The sequence below is a fragment of the Cololabis saira genome, chromosome 18 (assembly GCF_033807715.1).
Source record: "Cololabis saira isolate AMF1-May2022 chromosome 18, fColSai1.1, whole genome shotgun sequence".
Classification (NCBI taxonomy): Eukaryota; Metazoa; Chordata; class Actinopteri; order Beloniformes; family Belonidae; genus Cololabis; species Cololabis saira.
This window is the reverse complement of record NC_084604.1, coordinates 35,381,815-35,403,741: the sequence shown is the minus strand read 5'-3', so window position 1 is coordinate 35,403,741 and position 21,927 is coordinate 35,381,815. Positions and strand designations below refer to the sequence as shown.

At 39.2% G+C, this 21,927-nt stretch overlaps 1 protein-coding gene across 1 annotated transcript; it reads left to right on the top strand.

The window, feature by feature from the left end:
• The first annotated feature begins 596 nt into the window (after positions 1 to 596).
• On the top strand, positions 597 to 21,422 carry mcm3 (minichromosome maintenance complex component 3). The gene is made up of 17 exons (XM_061706986.1): positions 597 to 764; positions 897 to 1,009; positions 4,284 to 4,492; positions 4,575 to 4,705; positions 9,014 to 9,252; positions 10,600 to 10,708; positions 10,822 to 10,975; positions 12,671 to 12,802; positions 13,285 to 13,493; positions 14,407 to 14,581; positions 15,231 to 15,357; positions 15,432 to 15,582; positions 17,011 to 17,151; positions 17,242 to 17,348; positions 18,492 to 18,571; positions 18,670 to 18,775; positions 20,953 to 21,422. The coding sequence occupies exons 1-17, from the start codon at positions 690 to 692 to the stop codon at positions 21,149 to 21,151; spliced, it is 2,457 nt and encodes an 818-aa protein (XP_061562970.1). The 5' UTR covers positions 597 to 689; the 3' UTR covers positions 21,152 to 21,422.
• The last annotated feature ends 505 nt before the right edge of the window (positions 21,423 to 21,927 follow it).

The window sequence follows — 21,927 nt, the reverse complement described above, 5'->3', positions numbered from 1 at the left end:
ACAAGAAGTCGTAACATTACGAGAATAAAGTCGTAACATTACGAGAATAAAGTCGTAATATGAGAATAAAGTCGTAATATTACGAGAAAAAAGTGGTAATTTATGAGAATAAAGTCGCAATATTATGAGAATATAATTTATGAGAACTCTAACAGGAAGAGCATCTTCTCCCTGTGTTAAAATGAGGAATATTGAGCTTGAGCATTTTGTGAAGTTATATTTATATAGCCTATTTATAATATATTTAATATTACGACTTTATTCTCAAAATATTACGACTTTATTATCATATTATCATGACTTTATTCTCGTAATTTCCTTCTTTTTTTTGTCTTAGTTTGGCCCTAATACTCCATCGTAATGTCTCCATCTTCTGGTCAAAAAAACAAATAAAAACACTCGTCCGTCGACATTTTCCTCCGTCTCCATCGGCCCGCCTCTTCCTGCTCCCTTTTCGCGGGAGTTTGGGGGTGGGCGGGGCTAGGTGACGATGCTCGCCTCTCATTGGCCAGCTCCACATTTACCCGCCAGACCCCGGAGCCCTCAACCAATCAGCGGACACGCTTTTCTGCACCCGGCACGTAGTGGCGCGAAAACCCTTCAGTAGTGGCGAGACGACAGAGGAGCAAAGACCGAAAACTGAGCGGATTCTCGGGATTTTAAGCAAAATCGAGAACTTTTCTCACACAATGGCGACCGAAGTGGTAGATGACCAGGAGATGAGGGATGCCCTCAAGGAGTATCTGGATTTCCTGGACGACGATGTGAGTTTTATGCAGTTAGTTTAGAGATTAAATGAGAAACCACGTGGTTACGACACAATAACTTGTCTTTAATAGCGTCAATTTATTAATTTTAATAAAATATTTAATTTGTATTTGTGTGTGATATTCCAGCAACGACAGGGGATCTATCAGAGCAAAGTCCGGGACATGATCAGCGAGAACAAAGCGAGACTGATCGTGAACATCAACGACCTGAGGAGACGAAACGCGGATCGAGCCTCAAAGTAAGAGACATGGGCCGTAAATGTCTGGTTTTACTGGATTTAATTAACAAGAAACCTCCCAGTACGGATTCAGGGTGGGTTTAGAGGAAGTTAAATGCACTGTGTTATTAAAAGTGAGGTTGTTTTGAAGGCGTTGATCCTCCTGTTATGGCGCGCTGCCTCCGCCAGGGGGCGTTGTTGCACTTCCAGGTCTGTGTTTTTGGGCTGTTAAAAGTTATAAAGAGGCCGCATTTGGTTGTTTTTATCTGCAGTTCTTGTTTTTGCCTCTAACCCAGCTCAGGATACCTTTTTTAATCCAACTATACCTTAACTTTAATCCCAGGAGCTGGTCTGAATCTCAGTTTGTGGTGAAAGTGTGCACCTCTTCTGGATAAGTGTGTGTGTAATATATTTATTTATTCCGATCATGGAAATATGCAAACATAAAAAAAAACAATTAAATAACAACATATTTATTTTGATTTAATTTTTGTTGTTTGCTGTATATTATTTATATAATTACTCCTCCTCATGTTAATCATTTATGTTAAGCTTTACCATTTTTCATATCAATGACACTGACTATTTACTACTGGCCATGTGGTTAATGTGAGGTCCATGAGTGGATGGGAGGGAGTTTAGTAAGGGGATAATAGGGTAAGGGTTTGATGTAAAAAAAAAAATAAGAAAAAAAAATGGATACTGATTGTTTTATTGTCACTGTACATTGTTGCCTGGATTCAATAAAATATGTAAAAAAAAAATAACACAATCATCAACTAAAGCATATTCCATAACCAGAAAGGAGCAGGAAGAAGAAAATCTTATTATATCTGCCCCTCGCTCAAAACCAAATTGAACAATAATAACAGATGGTTTGCACAATTACAATAACTCAGTTAACATCACAAAAAAAGGAAAACAAAAAAAATCAAAGATAGGTTGTCTGTCTCCATACGTATATATTGTAAATCTCAACTATTTCATCGATACATTGCTATTTTTTTCTCTTAAAATTTTTTTTTAAACTGAAATATGTTTATACAGCCCTTTAAATCATCATGTAATGAATTCCATAACAGAAACGCTCATCTGCTTTAACGTTGTTCGGGCAAATAGATGTCTAAATGTAAATTTTCTTCAACTATCTTCATTATTTGAACTGAATATGATGACTGAGACATATATATATATATATGTGTGTGTGTGTGTGTGTATGTGTGTGTGTATATATATATATATATATATATATATATATATATATATATATATATATATATATATATATACAGTATATATATATATATATGAGTGATGGGATCATACCTGGTGTGGACAGCTTTATGTGCAGGTGTAAATGAAAGGAGCAGGGTTATAATAGTTTTGAATTTTTCATTTTAGTTTTATTTCGTTTAGACTTTTTCTCCTTCAATTCAGTTAGTTTTAATTCGTTTTTAGTGTGGGTTTGCTAGTTTTTATTAGTTTTTATATTTTCAAAAATGCTTTGTTTTAGTTTAGTTTTTATTAGTTTTAGTTTTGACATCACGGACCGTGAGGCGTTCAGGTGCCGTAGCTGCCAGTTGGAGATAAACGGCCAGAGCGGAATAAATTGATCATACCAAGAGGTTTATATTGACAGGGACGAAAACGGAGGAAATTATATCTATAATTTCAGTTTGTTTTAGTTAGTTTTCTAAACACGCAATATAGTTTCAGTTAGTTATCGTTTTTGTCTTTTAATTTTCGTTTTTATTTAGTTCAGTTAACAAAATTGTTTTTTCAATTTTAGTTTTTGTTATTTCGTTCGTTTTCGTGAACGATAATAACTCTGGAAAGGAGGATGCATTTTATCGCCCATTTATATCCAGACACTTGTCACATGACCCCTTTTTTAAAGGATTTTGTGACAGGAAGAGGAGATAAGGGGTGTGTGCATCTGATCACTTCAGAAACACCGTCTCATCCTCGTGGCGTTCAGGATGGAAGGACTTAAAACTGTAGAAAGTGGAAATACAGTCCGTTTACTTCATATTATCATTATGGGATGTGTTTTAATCAGAGGTGTTAGTAACGAGTTACATTTACTCCGTTACATTTACTTGAGTAAGTTTTGGGAAATGTTGTACTTTTAGGAGTAGTTTTGAATCACTATACTTTTTACTTTTACTTGAGTAGATTTGTGAAGAAGAAACTGTTCCTCTTACTCCGCTACATTAGGCTACGTTGAGCTGTTACTTTTCTTTTATCCCTTTTATCCACGTACGCGTCAATCTCATGACATCACTGGGTGATTCTTTGGGAAAAATGTTTGTTTTTGCATGTTTTGTCACATTTACACAGACTCAAACACACACAGAGTTTCTATGAGTTCATGTTTGTTCTAGTTCTGCCTGGTTAAAAAAGAAAAGTACAAAGGCTTGAAATTTTGTGCTACTTGTGCTTAATTTATTTTTTTATTTTATTTAAAGTACTTGAATTATTAAGATTTTTTTTTTTTTTTTGGGTGAGCCGTTAACAATTTTTTTTAATTATTTTTTTTATTAACATACAGTGCAAACGATGACAAAAGACAGCATCAGTGTGTGTGTGTGTGTGCCGTGTTTGAGTGTAAATAAGGTGATGAGAATAGATACATAAATTGAGAATATTAATTCGAGAGTGAACAAATAAATAATTATCATATAGAGTGGTGTAGCATGATGTCATATAAATATAGCATAATAAATATAGTAATATCCTAATATAACATAATTTGTATAAAATATTATAACATATAACCAAATTATATCACCATACTATTATATATAATAATATAATAATACTATAGTTTAACATCCCATGAGATTTCATAACTTAATATAATAATATGAAACAATATATCATGATAATGCCAGGAATAATTATTAGTTAGAATTGGTAATTTACGTATTGCAATGATTAAGATTATTTTTTATAAATTTTAATTTATTCTATTGATTTAATTTTCCTGAAGATGATTATTTTGTACTTTTGTCTGTTTGAATGGTTGTGTTAAATAAATAAATCAGACGTTACTCAACAGTTACTCAGTACTTGAGTAGTTTTTTCACCAAGTACTTTTTTACTTTTACTCAAGTAATTATTTGGATGACTACTTTTTACTTCTACTTGAGTCATATTATTCTGAAGTAACAGTACTTTTACTTGAGTACAATGTTTGGCTCCTCTACCAGCTCTGGTTTTAAACTGAGGGCTGAACAATGGCTTGACGTTGAGCAGTAGTAAAGTAGTAAAGCGTGTGTCTCTGCTCCCTCAGGCTCATGAGCAACGCCTTCGAGGAGCTGCTGGCGTTCCAGCGCGCCCTGAGGGACATGGTGGCGTCGGTGGACGGAACCTACGCCAAGCAGTACGAGGAGTTCTTCGTGGGGCTGGAGGGAAGCTTCGGCGCCAAGCACGTGTCCCCGCGCACGCTGACGGCGCGGCTGCTGGGCAGCATGGTCTGCGTGGAAGGAATCGTCACCAAGTGTGAGTTCATCTTCACTGTGAGCTGCGCTGGGAAAGTTAAAACAGTCGTCGTGATTTCTTCTTCCTCTCTGCGTCTCTTCAGGTTCTCTGGTGCGACCCAAAGTCGTCCGCAGCGTCCACTACTGTCCGGCCACCAAGAAGGTGATGGAGAGGAAATACACGGACATGACGTCCCTGGACGCCTTCCCCTCCAGCGCCATCTACCCCACCAAGGTAACGTCACGGACTGCAGTTGTACAGCACGTTACAACCAGTACTCGAGTTTTAAAAACAAATCAGGGGGGATGGTGGATTTTATCATATGGGGACAGATAATTTGTGCTGATTACAAATAATATAATATATTACAAATAATAGCAGTGACCAAAACACCTGCAGAAATACTGCAGGAATGACATAGCAGCAGTTAAATACAGCCTTCTGTAAGCTTTAAATATCCACTGGACTTACATCAAATACATCAAAACACAACAATAAAAAACACTTTTCTGAACTTATCAATATGACTCTGACCTTCACAGGATAAGTAACATGGATCACTGCAAAAACTCAAAATCTTAACAAGAATATTTGTCTTATTTCTAGTTAAAATGTCTCATTTTAGTAAAAACATCTCATTACACTTAAAACAAGACTCATCACTGGAAAAAACAACAATTTTCACCTGTTTCAAGTTAGTGGAGCGGCTAAGAGTGGATTTTAGGCAGAATCGTGCATTTGGTGATACAAGCATGAAAATTGGCATGAGCAGTCTCCATGGGTCACTTGACAAGAAAATTGGTCGGGCCACTTGAAATTTCAAGTTGGCGGCCATTTTTCAAGATGGCCGCCACCTTGGTCGATCAATTAAGTGATGTAATTGTTTGGTTGGTGATATAGGCATGAAAATTGGCATGAGCAGTCTCCATGGGTCACTTGACCAGAAACTGCTCACAGCCCCTTGAAATTTCAAGATGGCAGCCATTCTTTGAGATTGCCACCTGGATTTTTAAATAATATATTTTCCCATGTTAATTTGAGCTCCTAAAAAGGCCAAGAGTGGATTTTTACTCTATTTTGTCTAACTCCTCACCCTTGACCTGTCCGATGTGGTAAAACCTGCCAGGAGTTGCCTCCTAACGGCATAGCTCTCAGGGTTTTTTTTGGGGGTTTTTTTTTTGTTTTTTTTTGCCTAAATGAACAGATAGTAACGTTGTCAAATAAATACTAAGGAATGGAGAAACAAAAAGGAAGATTATTAAAATGGCCAGCTTTGGTGCTGAATGGATAGCGCTCCAAAAAATAATTGAACAATTATTTACTGAATGGCAATATGGGCAGATCTAGAGGCAACAGCAGCTCTGACTGACATAGCCGTGGAACCATGATAAACTGAAAATATCCCTCACAAATAAAAGGTAGAGGTGCTGACATTACAAAGTATCTCCTCAACTAAAAAAATTCTGTCACTGGTAATTAGCCAGTGGAAAAAAATACTAAAGAACTAAACTAAAAATGTGATTAACTGGTAAAACTGAAGACAAACTGATGTGGCCATGGGGAGCCGAGCCATAGGTCTACACCTGAAAACACAGGTGCCAAGGGGGAGTAACCCTGGCAAAAAGAATATGCAGATAGGATCTAGCAGGGGCAACTACACAGACATGTACAAGTGAGTCCATATCTGAAGCACTTACACCTTCCAGTACATGCCTTGGTGCACCCGCATTTGGTCAACTCCCAACAACTCTCTGCAATAGGTGGAAAAGGAGTCCAAAAGATTTTCCATTCCTCATCTTGTTTTGTCCATCCCCAGTCAGATGGGCTTGGCATTTGTGGTTGTCGCTTTAATGCCTGTCCCCACACGTATCCAGCCTCATAAGATGCACGTTTGGCATGCTCTTTGAGTGCTGCTTGAGTTGGTGGGATCAGGTCATATGGTCTTTGCTTTCTTGCAAAGAGATCAAGCCTCGCCTCATTCACAGTTGTGACATCGTTGGATCTGTCATACATTAGCACAACAAATCTCTCCAAAGCTTGAAGGTCGCTGTCATCCACTGCAGAGGGGCATTCACTGAGTTTTCCAAATGTGTTTGAGACCTCATCACACACGTCCCATGTTTTCCAGGCAGACTTCTTTGATTTTCCATGGAAGGCTGACACAACATCACAACCACTGAAGGCATGGAAGAAGAGGATACCACGTGTTACCACGTACCAGGATAGGATAGGATAGGACAGGATAGGATACCACGTACCAGTCCGATCGTTCATCCAATGCCATTTAAATCCTGTGCGATCTGTACACCATCCGGTTAACTAAATCCCTGTTAATCTTGGCTCGGCTCTCCCGCGCTGGCACAACCTGTCAATTCAGGTGCGGCTATCTAATTGGTTTGGGGAAAATTAGATAACATTTGGGATACTAACTTTCAATTAGCTGACATTGAACCCCACTCTGAGTTTAACAGCAGTGATATATCACCAGTGTGCCCTGGTAGTGCAGATATTCACTCTAGTCTAATTTACCCGTAATCACCAAATCAACACAAGTGTACTTTTATGCCTCAGTGTTAGAGGTTTTTTTCATGGCAAAAATTGTTTTGGCATCATCCAAAGTTAAAAAAATAATGACTCTGAGTCCTCTTTACTGAAAAAAAAATGTATATGGGAAAATTGATCTTTTGAGGATCCAGTGGCGGCTCACGGCAGTTTCCATGCTTGTATTAGCCTAAATCAGTGCTTCTCAATCCTGGTCCTCGTGGGCCCCTTTCCTGCATGTTTTAGATGTTTCCCTGCACCAACACACCTTATTCTAATTAAAGGTCCTCATTAGCTTGTCACCAAGGTCTGCACAGCTCTGTTGATGACACAGGTACTTTTATCACGGTGTGCTGAAGCAGGGTAGCATCTAAAACATGCAGGACAGGGGCCCACGAGGACCAGGATTGAGAAACACTGGCCTAAATGCTCCAATAAGGTGGCGGCCATCTTGAAATCCCAATTGGCTGTGAGCAGTTTCTTGTCAGGGGAACAATGAGACCGCTCATGCCAATTCTCATGCCTATATCACCAACCAAACAATTACATCACTTAATTGATGGACCAAGGTGGCGGCCATCTTGAAACATGGCCGCCAACTTGAAATTTTAAGTGGCCCGACCAATTTTCTTGTCAAGTGACCCATGGAGACTGCTCATGCCAATTTTCATGCCTATATCACCAACCAAACAATTACATCACTTAATTGATCGACCAAGGTGGCGGCCATCTTGAAAAATGGCCGCCACTTGAAATTTCAAGTGGCCCGACCAATTTTCTTGTCAAGTGACCCATGGAGACTGCTCATGCCAATTTTCATGCTTGTATCACCAAATGCACGATTATGTGACTTATCTGCTCCGCTAAGTAGATTTTCACTTGAAATAAGTAGAAAAATCTGCCAGTGGAACAAGATTTTTTTTGCTTGTAATGAGAAGATAAATCTTGTCCCACTGGCAGATTTTTCTACTTATTTCAAGTGAAAATTTACTTGAAACAGGTAAAAATTGTCAAATAAGTTATTTTTCTGGTGTTATTTTTCTGGTGATGACTCTAAATGTTGAAATAGCAGTAAAACCACATTCATTGATGAAATGACATAAGGGATGGAAAGGGGGGATGGCAGTTTGCAGGGGGGATGATTTTGACCGTTTTTATTTCAGGGGGGGATGCCATCCCCCTCATCCCCCTCAACTCCAGTACTGGTTACAACGGCCTTTCGAGGTGCTGAAGGGCTTTACAGCAAGTAATGGATAAAAAGGAGGATAAAATAAAACAATGTAAACTTGTAGTCAAGACTAATTCAAGACCGAGAATAACCAGCTCCAACACCCCCCTCCACCTCAGAAAAGTACTGAATAGTAAATGTTACTGATTTAAATTGGACTGAATTTGTAGATGAAACCTTAATTTTAAATATTAAAGATACAATTATCAACTTGAAATTACATTATTTACCATTATAGTAATCAGATTACACCGTATATCAGCATCACTGAAATGGACCTGATGCTTAATCAATCACAACGATGTGCAAATATTATTTATATATTTATTCAAACAAGGCCTTTATAAACACAAAACTGTAATTAAATACAGACACATGCAGATGCACCAAAACATTAAATCAGATGCAAAATACAAATAGTTTACAAAACTGTACATTAACAAGAGGAAGAACTGCTGATACCAGATTCTGTCACCTTGGTGCAACGAACTCTCAATTATCCAATTACGAGACCTGTAAGATCCAGAGACCTGAGACCGAGTCGAGACCAAGACCACATAAAAGTGGTCTGGAGACTAAGACCAGTCTGGAAAACTTACTAGTTTAGTGCGAGGTCGTGAAGAGCTTTAAAAACTGACATCAGAAGTTTAAAAAGAGTTCTATAAAGGACGAGAATCCGATGAAGGGAGTTGAGGACGTGAGTGACGTCTGTTGGAAGGAAGGAAGGGAGAAAAGAATCAGTCGTCTGACCGTCCTGTCCCCCCCTCCTCCAGGACGAGGAGAACAACCCCCTGGAGACGGAGTTCGGCCTGTCGGTCTACAAGGACCACCAGACCATCACGGTGCAGGAGATGCCGGAGAAAGCCCCGGCCGGCCAGCTGCCCCGATCGCTGGACATTATCCTGGACAACGACCTGGTGGACCTGATCAAGCCGGGGGACCGGGTGCAGGTGGTGGGGACGTACCGCTGCCTGCCCGGGAAGAAGGGAGGCTTCACCTCCGGGACCTTCAGGTGAGACACGGCTGCATTCATCCATCCATTCATTTGTCCAGTAGGGCTGCAACAACGAATCGATAAAAATCGATTAATGAAAGCGTTGGCAACGAATTCCATTATCGATTCGTTGTGTCGCGCGATTATTACGTCACTCACTAAAGCCTGATTTATGGTTCCGCGTTAAATCGACGCGTACCCTACGCCGTAGGCTCTGCGTTGGTGTAACGCGGAACCATAAGTCGTGGAACTGAAGTTGAGGTATTTCGCCCGGACTACACTTAATGCGGCACAACGCGCTGACGCCGCACACGTAAAAAGAAGAAAAAGGCGGCAGATATGTTTGGTTTTAGTAACATGCTCAGGCAGTCTGCAATGGCTCAGACGGGAGACACATGTAGCTCAGTGCTTAACTTTTATTTTCAATCCACGCTATATTCTTCTGGTCCGTTCTCCTATATGTTCCCCCTCTAACCCGGTACATACATAGGTTCCTCTAAACATCTGTTCCTGCTACAGTTTTAACTAAAAGAAAAGGCAGAAAATGTCAGAAAAATAAAAACGTAATAAAGCTAACTGGGTAGTTTTCAATTTTAGCTCCGTAGTCATTCATGGATAAAACAAGCAGCACTGGTGTCTAATGTGCTCCAATACAGCAGGAATCATACTTTTATTTTGAACACTGCCAAAACTCAATCTCATAAAGACTTTAACTTAAAACTTAACTAGAACTTAAAATGTGCTTGACACAAATCGAAGTTCAATTGAAACACGTGGGAAAAACACCAAACCTTTTAAGTGATGTGTGTTATCAGGTGTAATGGCATTTTTAGGTTAGAAATAAGAACATTTCTTAGTAAAATCCTTAGTTTTTTGAGTGAAGGCAGTGAGAGAACAAATTGTAATGTTAAAAAAAATCCTGTTTCTGATTTGTATTTTTCTTTATTTTTTATAATTTATTTATTGTACTGACAGCTCAGGTCCCTTTTAAACAAAGTATACCTCTTTTGTGCACTTTATTTTTATATATTTGGCAGATGTAAAGCATACATGTGTATGTTTTCTGTGTTAGTCCATTTAGTTTTTTTTTTTTTAATCAATACTTTAAAAGCTCAGGGATGTTCAAGGAGCAACCTGTTTGTGAACTTTCTGAAGATTATCTGCACTGTCAATTTGCACCGTCAGTTCTGTTTTCGAATGGTTGGAATTTAATGCTTTTTTTTTGTGTTGTGTTTTTTTTTTTTTTTTTTTTTTTTTTTTTTATCCGATTTAATCGAAAAAATAATCGACAGATTAATCGATTATTAAAATAATCGTTAGTTGCAGCCCTACATCCGTCCATCCTCACCTCCCGTCTCCCCTCAGGACCATCATGATTGCGTGTCACGTCAAGCAGATGAACAAGGAGGTTTCTCCCACTCTCTCCACCAACGACGCCGCCAAGATCAGGAACTTCAGCCAGACGCGCTCCGTCGTAAGTCCCGCCGCTTCCAGAGACGCTGGTGTCGGTTCTGACGGCGAGACGCCTCACCCTCTCACCCTCACCCCCTCCTCCTCTCCTCCTCTCCTCCTCCTCTCCTCCTGCAGAACGTGTTCGACCAGCTGGCCCGCTCCCTGGCCCCGAGCATCCACGGACACGACTACATCAAGAAGGCCATCCTGTGCATGCTGCTGGGGGGGGTGGAGAAGGTGCTGGAGAACGGATCCCGCATCCGCGGGGACATCAACATCCTGCTCATCGGTACGTAGACACATCAACATCCTGCTCATCGGTACGTAGACACATCAACATCCTGCTCATCGGTACGTAGACAGCCCGGTTCTCATCCCTGAGATACCATCCCAATCAGCAGATCAAACCTTATTTATACAGAACTGTCTCAGAAAATTAGAATATTGTGATAAAGTTCTTTATTTTCTGTAATGCAATTTATAAAAAAAAAAAAAAAAAACTGTCATACATTCTGGATTAATTACAAATCAACTGAAATATTGCAAGCCTTTTATTATTTTAATATTGCTGATTATGGTTTACAGTTTAAGATTAAGATTCCCAGAATATTCTAATTTTTTAAGATAGGATATTTGAGTTTTCTTAAGCTGTAAGCCATGATCAGCAATATTAAAATAATAAAAGGCTTGCAATATTTCAGTTGATTTGTAATGAATCCAGAATGGATGACATTTTTGCATTACAGAAAATAAAGGACTTTATCACAATATACTAATTTTCTGAGACAGTCCTGTATAGTGTTTTTCATGCATAAAAATGCAGCACAAAGTGCTTTACATAAAACAATAACCAAACATAAACCTTATTAAGAGTCGGCTCCCCATGAGGAAAACAAAGGAGCCAAAAGAAAGCAGGATAAGATACACACTAAAGTAAGAAACTAAGAGTTTAAAAGTATAACATAAAATCCTAAGAGTAGGTCTAAAAAGCAAGATTGAATTTGAAATTCTAATTGAATTGAAATTTTATTTCGAACATGAAACAGTTATGTAAATTGTCTATATTCATTACTTTATATACTTTCTTGGGGTTAAATTAGCATAAAATGATAAGAAAAAAACAAATTCTCAGAAATAAAAAGACAGAAAATGGAAAAAAAATTAACCCGTAATGTGGTTAAAAAACAATAAAACCGATTTCATCCGTCTCTGTTTCCTCCCTGGATCTGTTTGGTAATTCTGACCCACATGATGTTTCTGTTTCAGTTCTATCAGCATTCTGGGAGCTGATTGGTCCTTACAGCATCATTAGCTGCAATACTTGCTGTTTAATCTCAATATAATACTAGTAGTAATATTTTGCAGAACTACAGTCATATAATTCATGCAACAGCTCAAAAATCAGTTTTAATAACACTAACCCAAATCAATATCGGAATCGAACCAAATCTTCTGAATCGGAATCAAATCGATTCTTGACATTTGAATTGATCCCCAGCCCTGGTTTTTAGTAAAGATTTAAAAGCAGTGGGGGATTTAGCCGACCTGATCTCAGCAGGTAAATAGTTCCAAAGTTTGGACTGCAAAAGCTCCATCACCTTTTGTTCACAAGCCGGGCCCTGAATGATCAGAAAGCCAATACTTGCTGATCTGAGGGAGCCCTGGCAGGTAGGGGGTTAAAAGTTCTTTAACCCTTGTACTGTCTTTGGGTCAAAATTACCTAATTATCCTGTTCCTTCTTTTCTCCTCCCTTCCTTCCTTCCTCTCTTTTCTTCCTTCCTTCCTTCCTTCTTTTCTTCTCTTCCTCCTTCCTTGACCCAAAGACAGCACAAGGGTCAAAATAACTAGGGGCTTGGTTATTTAGGGCCTTGAAAGTCAATGTTAGAATCAGTGCGATATTGAACAGGAAGCCAGTGAGGAGACTCCAGAACTGGAGGGAAATGTTCCAAATGTTGTGTAATTTTCTCTTCTCTTCCTCCCCCAGGCGACCCGTCGGTGGCCAAGTCCCAGCTGCTGCGCTACGTGCTGCACACGGCGCCGCGGGCCATCCCCACCACCGGCCGCGGGTCGTCCGGCGTGGGCCTGACGGCGGCCGTCACCACCGACCAGGAGACCGGTATGGGCAGGAATATGTGCCACTAGAAAATGAATTTGAATCATTTTTTTGAATTGCTCAACTTGAATAATTTCATCAAAAAACTGAATCTGAATCACATAATTTGAATTTGTATTGTTTAATTTGAATCATTGCATTGAAAAACTGAATCTACATTCAGTTCTCACAATTTCAATTTCACTGTGCCAGACATCCGGGTCTTCCGGAGGAACAGCAATCGAGTACAGATACAAAGAACTCCTTTTCACGTAGCTACTATAACCTCTATTTTCTTTCAACCATATAAACGACCAATGGGAGCTACATATTTGGAAACCTATTGTGTTTTCTCCATTCTGTGTAAAAAGTGTAGATTTATATCTTGCCGTTTTGTAGAAAAAATTCTGCTGTATAAATAAATAAATAATACAAGAAAAAAGGTGGAGAGACAACTCGACTCACCGGAGAAAATCACTTAACATAATTGTCTTTCCCCCGCCCAGGCGAGCGGCGTCTGGAGGCCGGGGCCATGGTGCTGGCCGACCGCGGCGTCGTCTGCATCGACGAGTTCGACAAGATGTCGGACATGGACCGCACGGCCATCCACGAGGTGATGGAGCAGGGACGGGTCACCATCGCCAAGGCCGGGATCCACGCCCGGCTCAACGCACGCTGCTCCGTGCTGGCGGCCGCCAACCCCGTCTACGGCCGGGTGAGTAGGACGCTCCCGACAGACGGACGGACCGGGGTTTCTGTCAGCCAGTTTTAGTTTTAGTCTGGTGTTTGGGTCAAGCTAATATTTATAATATAGTTTTAGTCACGTTCATTCTCCTTTTAGTCGTGTCAAGTTTCAGTCGACTAAAAGTCTGACCAGTCTAGTTTTAGTCAAAGATTGTATTTAGCCAAACCCATTTTATAATTCAAACAAGGTTATCTTATTATTATATTATTGTTACCTTATAGACTCAAGAATACATTCATTCCAGATACAGGAGACTCTGATTTGAGTTTGAAACGTGGTGATGGATGGATCACTGCAAAAACTCAAAATCTTAACAAGAATATTTGTGTTATTTCTAGTTAAAATGTCTCATTTTTAGTCAAAAAAATCTCATTACACTTAAAACAAGACTCATCACTGGAAAAAACAACAATTTTCACCTGTTTCAAGTAGATTTTCACTTGAAATAAGTAGAAAAATCTGCCAGTGGAACTAGATTTTTTTTGCTTGTAATGAGAAGATAAATCTTGTCCCACTGGCAGATTTTCCTACTTATTTCAAGTTGGATTTTTCTACTTTTTAAGTAGAAAAATCTGCCAGTGGGACAAGATTTATCTTCTTATTACAAGCAAAAAAAATCCTGTTCCACTTGCAGATTTTTCTACTTATTTCAAGGGAAAATCTACTTGAAACAGGTGAAAATTGTTGTTTTTTCCAGTGATGAGTCTTGTTTTAAGTGTAATGAGATTTTTTTGACTAAAAGTAGACATTTTAACTAGAAATAAGACAAATATTCCTGGTAAGATTTTGAGTTTTTGCAGTGAAGAAAGGATGGATGGATGGATGATGGATGTGTGGAACGTCCCCCGGCTCACTGCCCCCCCCTCTTCTCTTTCTCCCCCAGTACGACCAGTACAAGACCCCCATGGAGAACATCGGCCTGCAGGACTCGCTGCTCTCCCGCTTCGACCTGCTGTTCATCATGCTGGACCAGATGGACCCGGAGCACGACCGCGAGATCTCGGACCACGTGCTGCGGATGCACCGGTACCGGAACCCCCGCGAGCAGGAGGGAGAAGGTACCAACTCAAGTTTTTTACTCAAGTAAAAGTATAAAAGTACTGGTTTCAAAACTACTTTAAATGTAAAAGTAATGTAAGGGGGAAAAAAGCCATTAAGGACAAAAGCCATTGAAAATGAATGTATCTTAGTATAATGCAAATATATTAAAGAACCATATGTGTACTATTGAGCATTAACATGTGTTTCAGGGAGCAGGAGATATGATGACTAGTTGCCTATAAGTATTGTAATGGTGCAAAAAGTCAAACTTCAGAGGCATGTTATCATTTATCCTAACCTTTATTGGAATGTACATCCAAGTTTAGTTGCAGGAATCTGAGGGAACGGATGTAAGAACAAAACTGGACAAGAACATCTGAAACAACCACAACCAAATTCACTCTATCCGGATGGAGCAATTTAACTGGATAGTTTTTATTTAAAGGCCGAAATGAAATAGAGTAACGAGGATGTTTTTAAAATGTAAGGAGTAAAAAGTACAGATAATTGTGTGAAAATGTAAGGAGTAAAAGTAAAAAGTCGTCTGAAAAATAATTACTCCAGTGAAGTATAGATAACCAAAATTTCTACTTAAGTAAGGTAACAAAGTATTTGTACTTCGTTACTTGATACCTCTGGTCTGACGTCTGTCGTCTCGTTCCTCAGCGATGGCGTTTGGCGGTGCCGTGGAGGTTCTGGCCACCGAGGACCCGGACGCCGTGGTGCAGGAGGACGAGGAGCTGCAGATCTACGAGAAACACAACAACCTGCTGCACGGGACACGCAGGAAGAAGTAAGGCGGGAAACGCTGGCGGGGAGCGTTAGCGTCCGCGCTGCTCGGTGCTAAAGATGCTGCTTCTGTTCCAGGGACAAGGTGCTGAGCAAGGAGTTCATGAGGAAGTACATCCACATCGCCAAGGGCGTGACGCCCGTGCTGACGGAGGAGGCGGCCAAGCACATCGCCGAGGAATATTCCAGCCTGCGCGGCCAGGAGCAGATGGGGAGCGACATCGCCAGGGTGAGCGGGCGGCAAAGGGTCCTTTTTTTAAAAAAGGCTTAAAAAGGCCTTTGAATGTCTTAAAGTCTTAAAGAGGCCTTTTAAATGTCTTAAAAAGGCCTTTAAATGTCTTAAAAAGGCCTTTAAATGTCCCAAAAAGGCCTTTAAATGTCTTAAAAAGTCTGAAAAAGGTCTTTAAAGGGCCTTTAAATGTATTAAAAAGGCCTTTGGATGTCTTAGTCTTAAAAAGGTCTTTAAATGTCTTAAAGTCTTTAGAAATGTCTTTAAATGTCTTAAAGGCCTTTGAATGTCTAAAGTCTTAAAAAGTCTTAAAAAGTCTTAAATAGTCTTTAAAAGGTCTTTAAATGTATTAAAAAGGCCTTTGGATGTCTTAAAGTCTTAAAAAGGTCTTTAAATGTCTTAAAGTCTTTAGAAATGTCTTTAGAAATGTCTTAAAGTCTTTAGAAATGTCTTAAAGTCTTTAGAAATGTCTTAAAGTCTTTAGAAATGTCTTAAAGTCTTTAGAAATGTCTTTAAATGTCTTAAAGGCCTTTGAATGTCTTAAAAAGTCTTAAAAAGGTCTTTAAATGTATTTTAAAAGGCCTTTAAATGTCTTAAATCTCAATCTAGGGGTCTTAATTTTTTTTACCTTATTTTTAGAGGGTCATCCAGTCATCATTAAAAAGTTTTCTTGGTTGTGTTGGGCAGGTTTCCACCCATTTGAGCTGGAAAAATATAGGACTGGGCTGGTTTATAACATTTCGGCTGCTTTTCCTGGTTTTTACAAAACATTAAGGAGAAATTATTAACAAAAAAGTTTCCATTATGGCAGAGAAAAGTAGAAACGTACACAATAAACTCACTGATATTTTATTTAATCTACTCAATTTAATAGTAGTGTTTGTTTGGAGCCTGAACTTTTTTTGGCTTCATTTTCTTATGACTTGAAATTTATTACGCATTTAATAATTGACGGTTTTTGTTAGTTTAGTTCATTTCGGTCATGACATCACAAAAAAAGAATAAAAATAAGACCAACATCAAAATAGCTTTTATAAAATTAAAAATGACAAGGAAACGAATACACTGTTCAAAGAAAACATTACAAAAAAGTTTCCAATATACAAATAACATCCAGACCGAAAAAGGTTGAAGCAAAGCTTAGTCATTGCCCTCAAAAAGATTATTTAAAGTAATTAAATAAAAGCAAGAAGTAAGAGATAAAACAAATTGCCTCCATGGGGATAACAAAGATTCCTCAAAAAATAAGAAAAAAAAAAAAGGTGCAAGAAAGAAAATGTATGATTTGAACAGTTTTTTTTGTTATTTTGGTGGGTTTTACATCCCGTTTGGGATGGAACCCGTCAGCCAGATCTGGCAACCTCGCCCTCAGTGCTGGGTTTCTTAGTCGGCGTTGGGATTAAAGAGTTTTGTTGGTGTTAAATGCAGACGTCCCCGGTGACGGCCCGTACCCTGGAGACGCTGATCCGTCTGTCCACGGCGCACGCCAAGGCCCGGATCAGCAAGGAGGTGGAGCTGGAGGACACGGAGGTCGCCGTGGAGCTGGTGCAGTTCGCCTACTTCAAAAAGGTCCGTGTCCCGCTGCGGCGGCGTTTCCTCGGAGACTCACGACCCCGAGGAGCTCTGCAGTAACGACTTCCTGTGTGGCTCTCGTTTCAGGTTCTTGAGAAGGATAAGAAGCGAGCGAAACGCGACCGGGACTCGGGTTCGGAGGACGAGGAGGAGACGACGGCCTCGCAGCCGTCGCAGAGGACTCAGCCCAAGAGGTAGAAACCTGCACTCGGTGTTTTCCTCAGCGTGTAATAATGAGCAGCCATGTTTATTATTGGCTTTATCTCAAACAACAAATCACCATCAAATTAAACGTGTCAAAATATTTAAAAAAAGCAAAACGATTTAACAGTCTCATCCATAAATAAAAACAACAGCAAAATAATGTGTTTGAGAGGGAACAAGAGGAACCAGAACGCTTATTTAGTCCTGTCCTCTTCCTCACAATATCATATCACATGCCATAGAAAATATAAAAAAGAAAAGAAAGAAAACACAAAATAATTACAAAAAAATAAATACAACACAAACCATTAATAAAAAAAGATCAAGGCATAATTAAACTAGCCTCCTACAATATCCTAAACTCAAAAATGTAATTTCCTAGTCACTACTTTGATTATCCATACTGCAAAAACTAAAAATCTTAACAAGAATATTTCTTATTTCTAGTTAAAATGTCAAATAAATCTCATTACACTTAAAACAAGACTCAAAAACTCAAAAAACAATAATTTTCACCTGTTTCAAGTAAATTTTCACTTGAAATAAGTAGAAAAATCTGCCAGTGGAACAAGATTTTATTGCTTATAATGAGAAGATAAATCTTGTCCCACTGGCAGATTTTTCTACTTATTTCAAGTGAAAATTTACTTGAAACAGGTGAAAATGGTCAAATAAGTTATTTTTTTCTGGTGATGAGTCTTGTTTTAAGTGTAATGAGATTTTTTGACTAAAAATTAGACATTTTAACTAGAAATAAGACAAATATTCTTGAGATTTTGAGTTTTTGCAGTGTATCGTATATGATGTATCACATAAGGAACAGAATAATAATAAAATAAATATCTACAGAAGGAAAATTGAGTCCTTATTTTTATATTTGTCAAGAATTGTTTTCTTGTATGTGTTTTTAAACTGTATTGAGTTAGTGCTTCATTCCTCAAAGTTCCCCCACAGAATGATAAGCACATGCTTTTGAGAGTAGTACGTACACAAGGTTGTTCAAACTCTAGTTTAGATTATATTTTCCTTCTTTATCTTGAATTTCTTTTTGAATGTTTTCAGGCAGTGCATTACTTCTTGCTTTGAACATTATTATTATTACATTGACGTGTTGTTCCCCCCGTGTCCTGCAGGGGGCGGCCCGGCTCTCAGACTCAGGGCAGCGAGCCCTACAGCCCGTACGACTTCAGCGAGTCCCAGGAGGTTCCCGACAGTAAGTCTATTTAGTATTTACCCGTCCTCCGCCGCCGCGGCTTCACTTCCTGTCAGGAACGGGTTCTCTGTTCTCACTCTCCCCCCGATGCTTCACAGTTCAAGCCGGAACCCCGAAACCAGCCAAGCCGCGAGAGGACGAGCCCATGGACGCCAGCGCTGCCGCGGCGCCGGCTGCTGCTGACGCTGCGCTGTCGGCCGAGAGGTGGGTGGAAGTTCTGACCGGACTCTGCAGCAAAACATCCATCGTTTAGCTCAGGGGTCGGAAACCAGAAATGTTTTAGAGCCATATTGGACCAAAAACACAAAAAACTAATTTGTCTGGAGCCGCAAAAAATGAAAAGTCTTGTATGAGCCTTAGAATGAAGGCAACACATGCTGCATGTTTCTATATTAGTTAGAACTGAGGGAAGATTTTTTTTTTTTCATTATGCAGTTTGAGAAAAAAGTCAATGTCGAGGAAATAAGTCGAAATGTTGAGATTAATGTTGAAGTACAACAAAGTACAAAAAAACACTGTAGTGGCCATTGTCTATTCATGATATATTAAATAATTTGTCTTCATTCTGTATTCATTACTACCGGTAGTATTATTATTATTGACAGCAGTGGTTTCATTCTGCTCTAAACAAACAAAAAAATAAAATAATAATAATCAATTTTATTTATAGAGCGCTTTAAAAGATCTCAAAGATGCTTAAAAGACACATTTAGCCCCTTACCTGCAACAGAAAATATCTATTTTCTGATTGGCTGATGAACCATCGGTCGTTTTCTTGGATGGTAGGAGTCACGTGATTACAGTACATTGTCTTAAAGGGGAATGAAACTAGCCTTTTATCAGCAAACAGTCAAAACAGACAGAAAGGTGTTTATTTATTTATTTTTTACATCAAAACAAAAAATTTATCGAAAATTGACGTCGGTCATCACAGTGTATCACTGTAAATCTTCGGTTTATCCCCCAGGCCTAATACTGATTTATATTCTCATCATTTCCACCTTTCAGTGCAGTTCCACGTCTTCGCCAGCAGGTGTCAGCGTTCTGCCCTTTAGAAGCATTTAATCCTGAACTTCTGTGTGAAACACACAATTACTTTAACTTTTCTAAAGTTTAAAGCTTTACACAGTTGCATGCTCAGCGTGGAAATATTTAACATCATTGAAATATCTGTTCCCACAACTATATTTTAAATCCATAACTTAATTTCTGACTTAAAGACACAACATGTGGAGCAACGCGTTGCTGGATCGCAGCTCTTTCCACTGTCTGGGTGTAAAATATGAGATATGGCAAGTCCACTGTTATTTTGAATAGTTTTTTTCTTCCTGGTTTGGGTTCAGTTTATTTTACACAATAGAGAGAAGAAAACATTAACATTTCCATCGTTCTGTCTGGAATTTATATTATTTGAAAAGATAACGTTCCTTTCTTTCAGATATTTGATCAACAAATATTATTTCAAAAGTTATTTAAACTATTTAAAACAAACGTAAAAATCTGGTTCAGTTTGATTTTCTAAAGAAGACGGGGAATGAATTGTCCAATCACATTAGATTAAAAAACAACATACGAGTACGTCACGATACTGATCGCGTTTCAGGGAAGAACACGACTAAATATAATAAAAACAGTCCAAATCATCCCCCCTGTAAAACTGCCATCCCTCCTTTCCATCCCTTATGTCATTTCATCAATGAATGTGGTTTTACTGCTATTTCAACATTTAGAGTCATCACCAGAAAAATAACTTATTTGACAATTTTCACCTGTTTCAAGTACATTTTCACTTGAAATAAGTAGAAAAATCTGCCAGTGGGACAAGATTTATCTTCTCATTACAAGCAAAGAAATCTTGTCCCACTGGCAGATTTTTCTACTTATTTCAAGTGAAAATCTACTTGAAACAGGTGAAAATTGTTTTTTCCAGTGATGAGTCTTATTTTAAGTGTAATGAGATTCTTTTTACTAAAATGAGACATTTTAACTAGAAATGAGACAAACATTCTTGTTAAGATTGTGAGTTTTTGCAGTGATCCATGTTACTTATCCTGTGAAGGACAGAGTCATATTGATAAGTTCAGAAAAGTGTTTTTTATTGTTGTGTTTTGATGTATTTGATGTAAGCCCAGTGGATATTTAAAGCTTACAGAAGGCTGCATTTAACTGCTGCTATGTCATTCCTGCAGTATTTCTGCAGCTGTTTTGGTCACTGCTATTATTTGTAATATATTATATTATTTGTAATCAGCACAAATTATCTGTCCCCATATGATAAAATCCACCATCCCCCCTGATCTTTATTGTTTTTACAACTGGAGTTCTGGTCGTATCTGTCCTAAAGCGGCTCTGAGGTTTAACCGTCTCTCGTTTCTCTTCAGGCTGAAGGAGTTCAAGTCGTCGTTGTTCGCCGTGTTCCAGGCGGCTCACGCCCAGTCGGTGAAGATGTCCACGCTGATGGACGGCGTGAACAAGAGCTGCGAGAAGATCTTCACGGAGCCGGAGGTCCGCGCCGCGCTGGCGCGCATGCAGGACGATAACCAGGTCATGGTGGCCGACGACATCGTCTTCCTCATCTGAGGGAGTCGGGGAGTCGGGACTGTTCAGCGCCGGCTGGGATTCACCGGGACGGGAGTCCGGACGCTCAGAGTTCATGTTCCTACTCATTTATGTTTGTGACTGTTGAGTTCTCGGTTTCATCTGCCTGGTTGCCACGGTAACGCTGAGAAGGATGTGACCGGCGGGGCGGGCGGGGCCGCCTGCTTTGGTCTGGTCTCACTTTGTACATAGTTATAAGTTTGGAGAAAGTTGAGTGTTTATTAAAAAAATAAATAAAATCATGTCCTTTGCTAAAACCCAGAAGCAGCGTGAGTTTTTAAACGGACCGTTGCCGTGGCAACGTGCCACATACGAGTGTCTGCTACAATGACTGCGTTTACATGCAGTCAGTAACTACGGTGGCAGAGACCGCCATTGCTGAAAATAAAAGAAACGCTGCAAATAAAAGAAACGCTGCAAATAAAAGCAGTATAAAGCAGTATAAAGAAACCCCGCTGCAAATAAAATAAAAAAACTACGCAAATAAAAAAGCCACAATGGAAGTGAATTACCGGGGACAATTTTTTTTTGCCGATGCACCGGTGTTGCACATTAAAAATGACACGTAGCGACGTTAAACACCAACCTTTTCACTTATTTTCTCGTTCGTTGTTCTTCTTATTCCTCGCTCTTCTTATTTCTTCCTTTTCACTTACGTCCTCTTCATCTTCTTCTTCTCCTCTCACGTAAAAAACACGGGTGCATCAGCAAAAATAGTCCCCGGTAATTCACTTCTGTTGCAGCTTTTTTATTTGCGT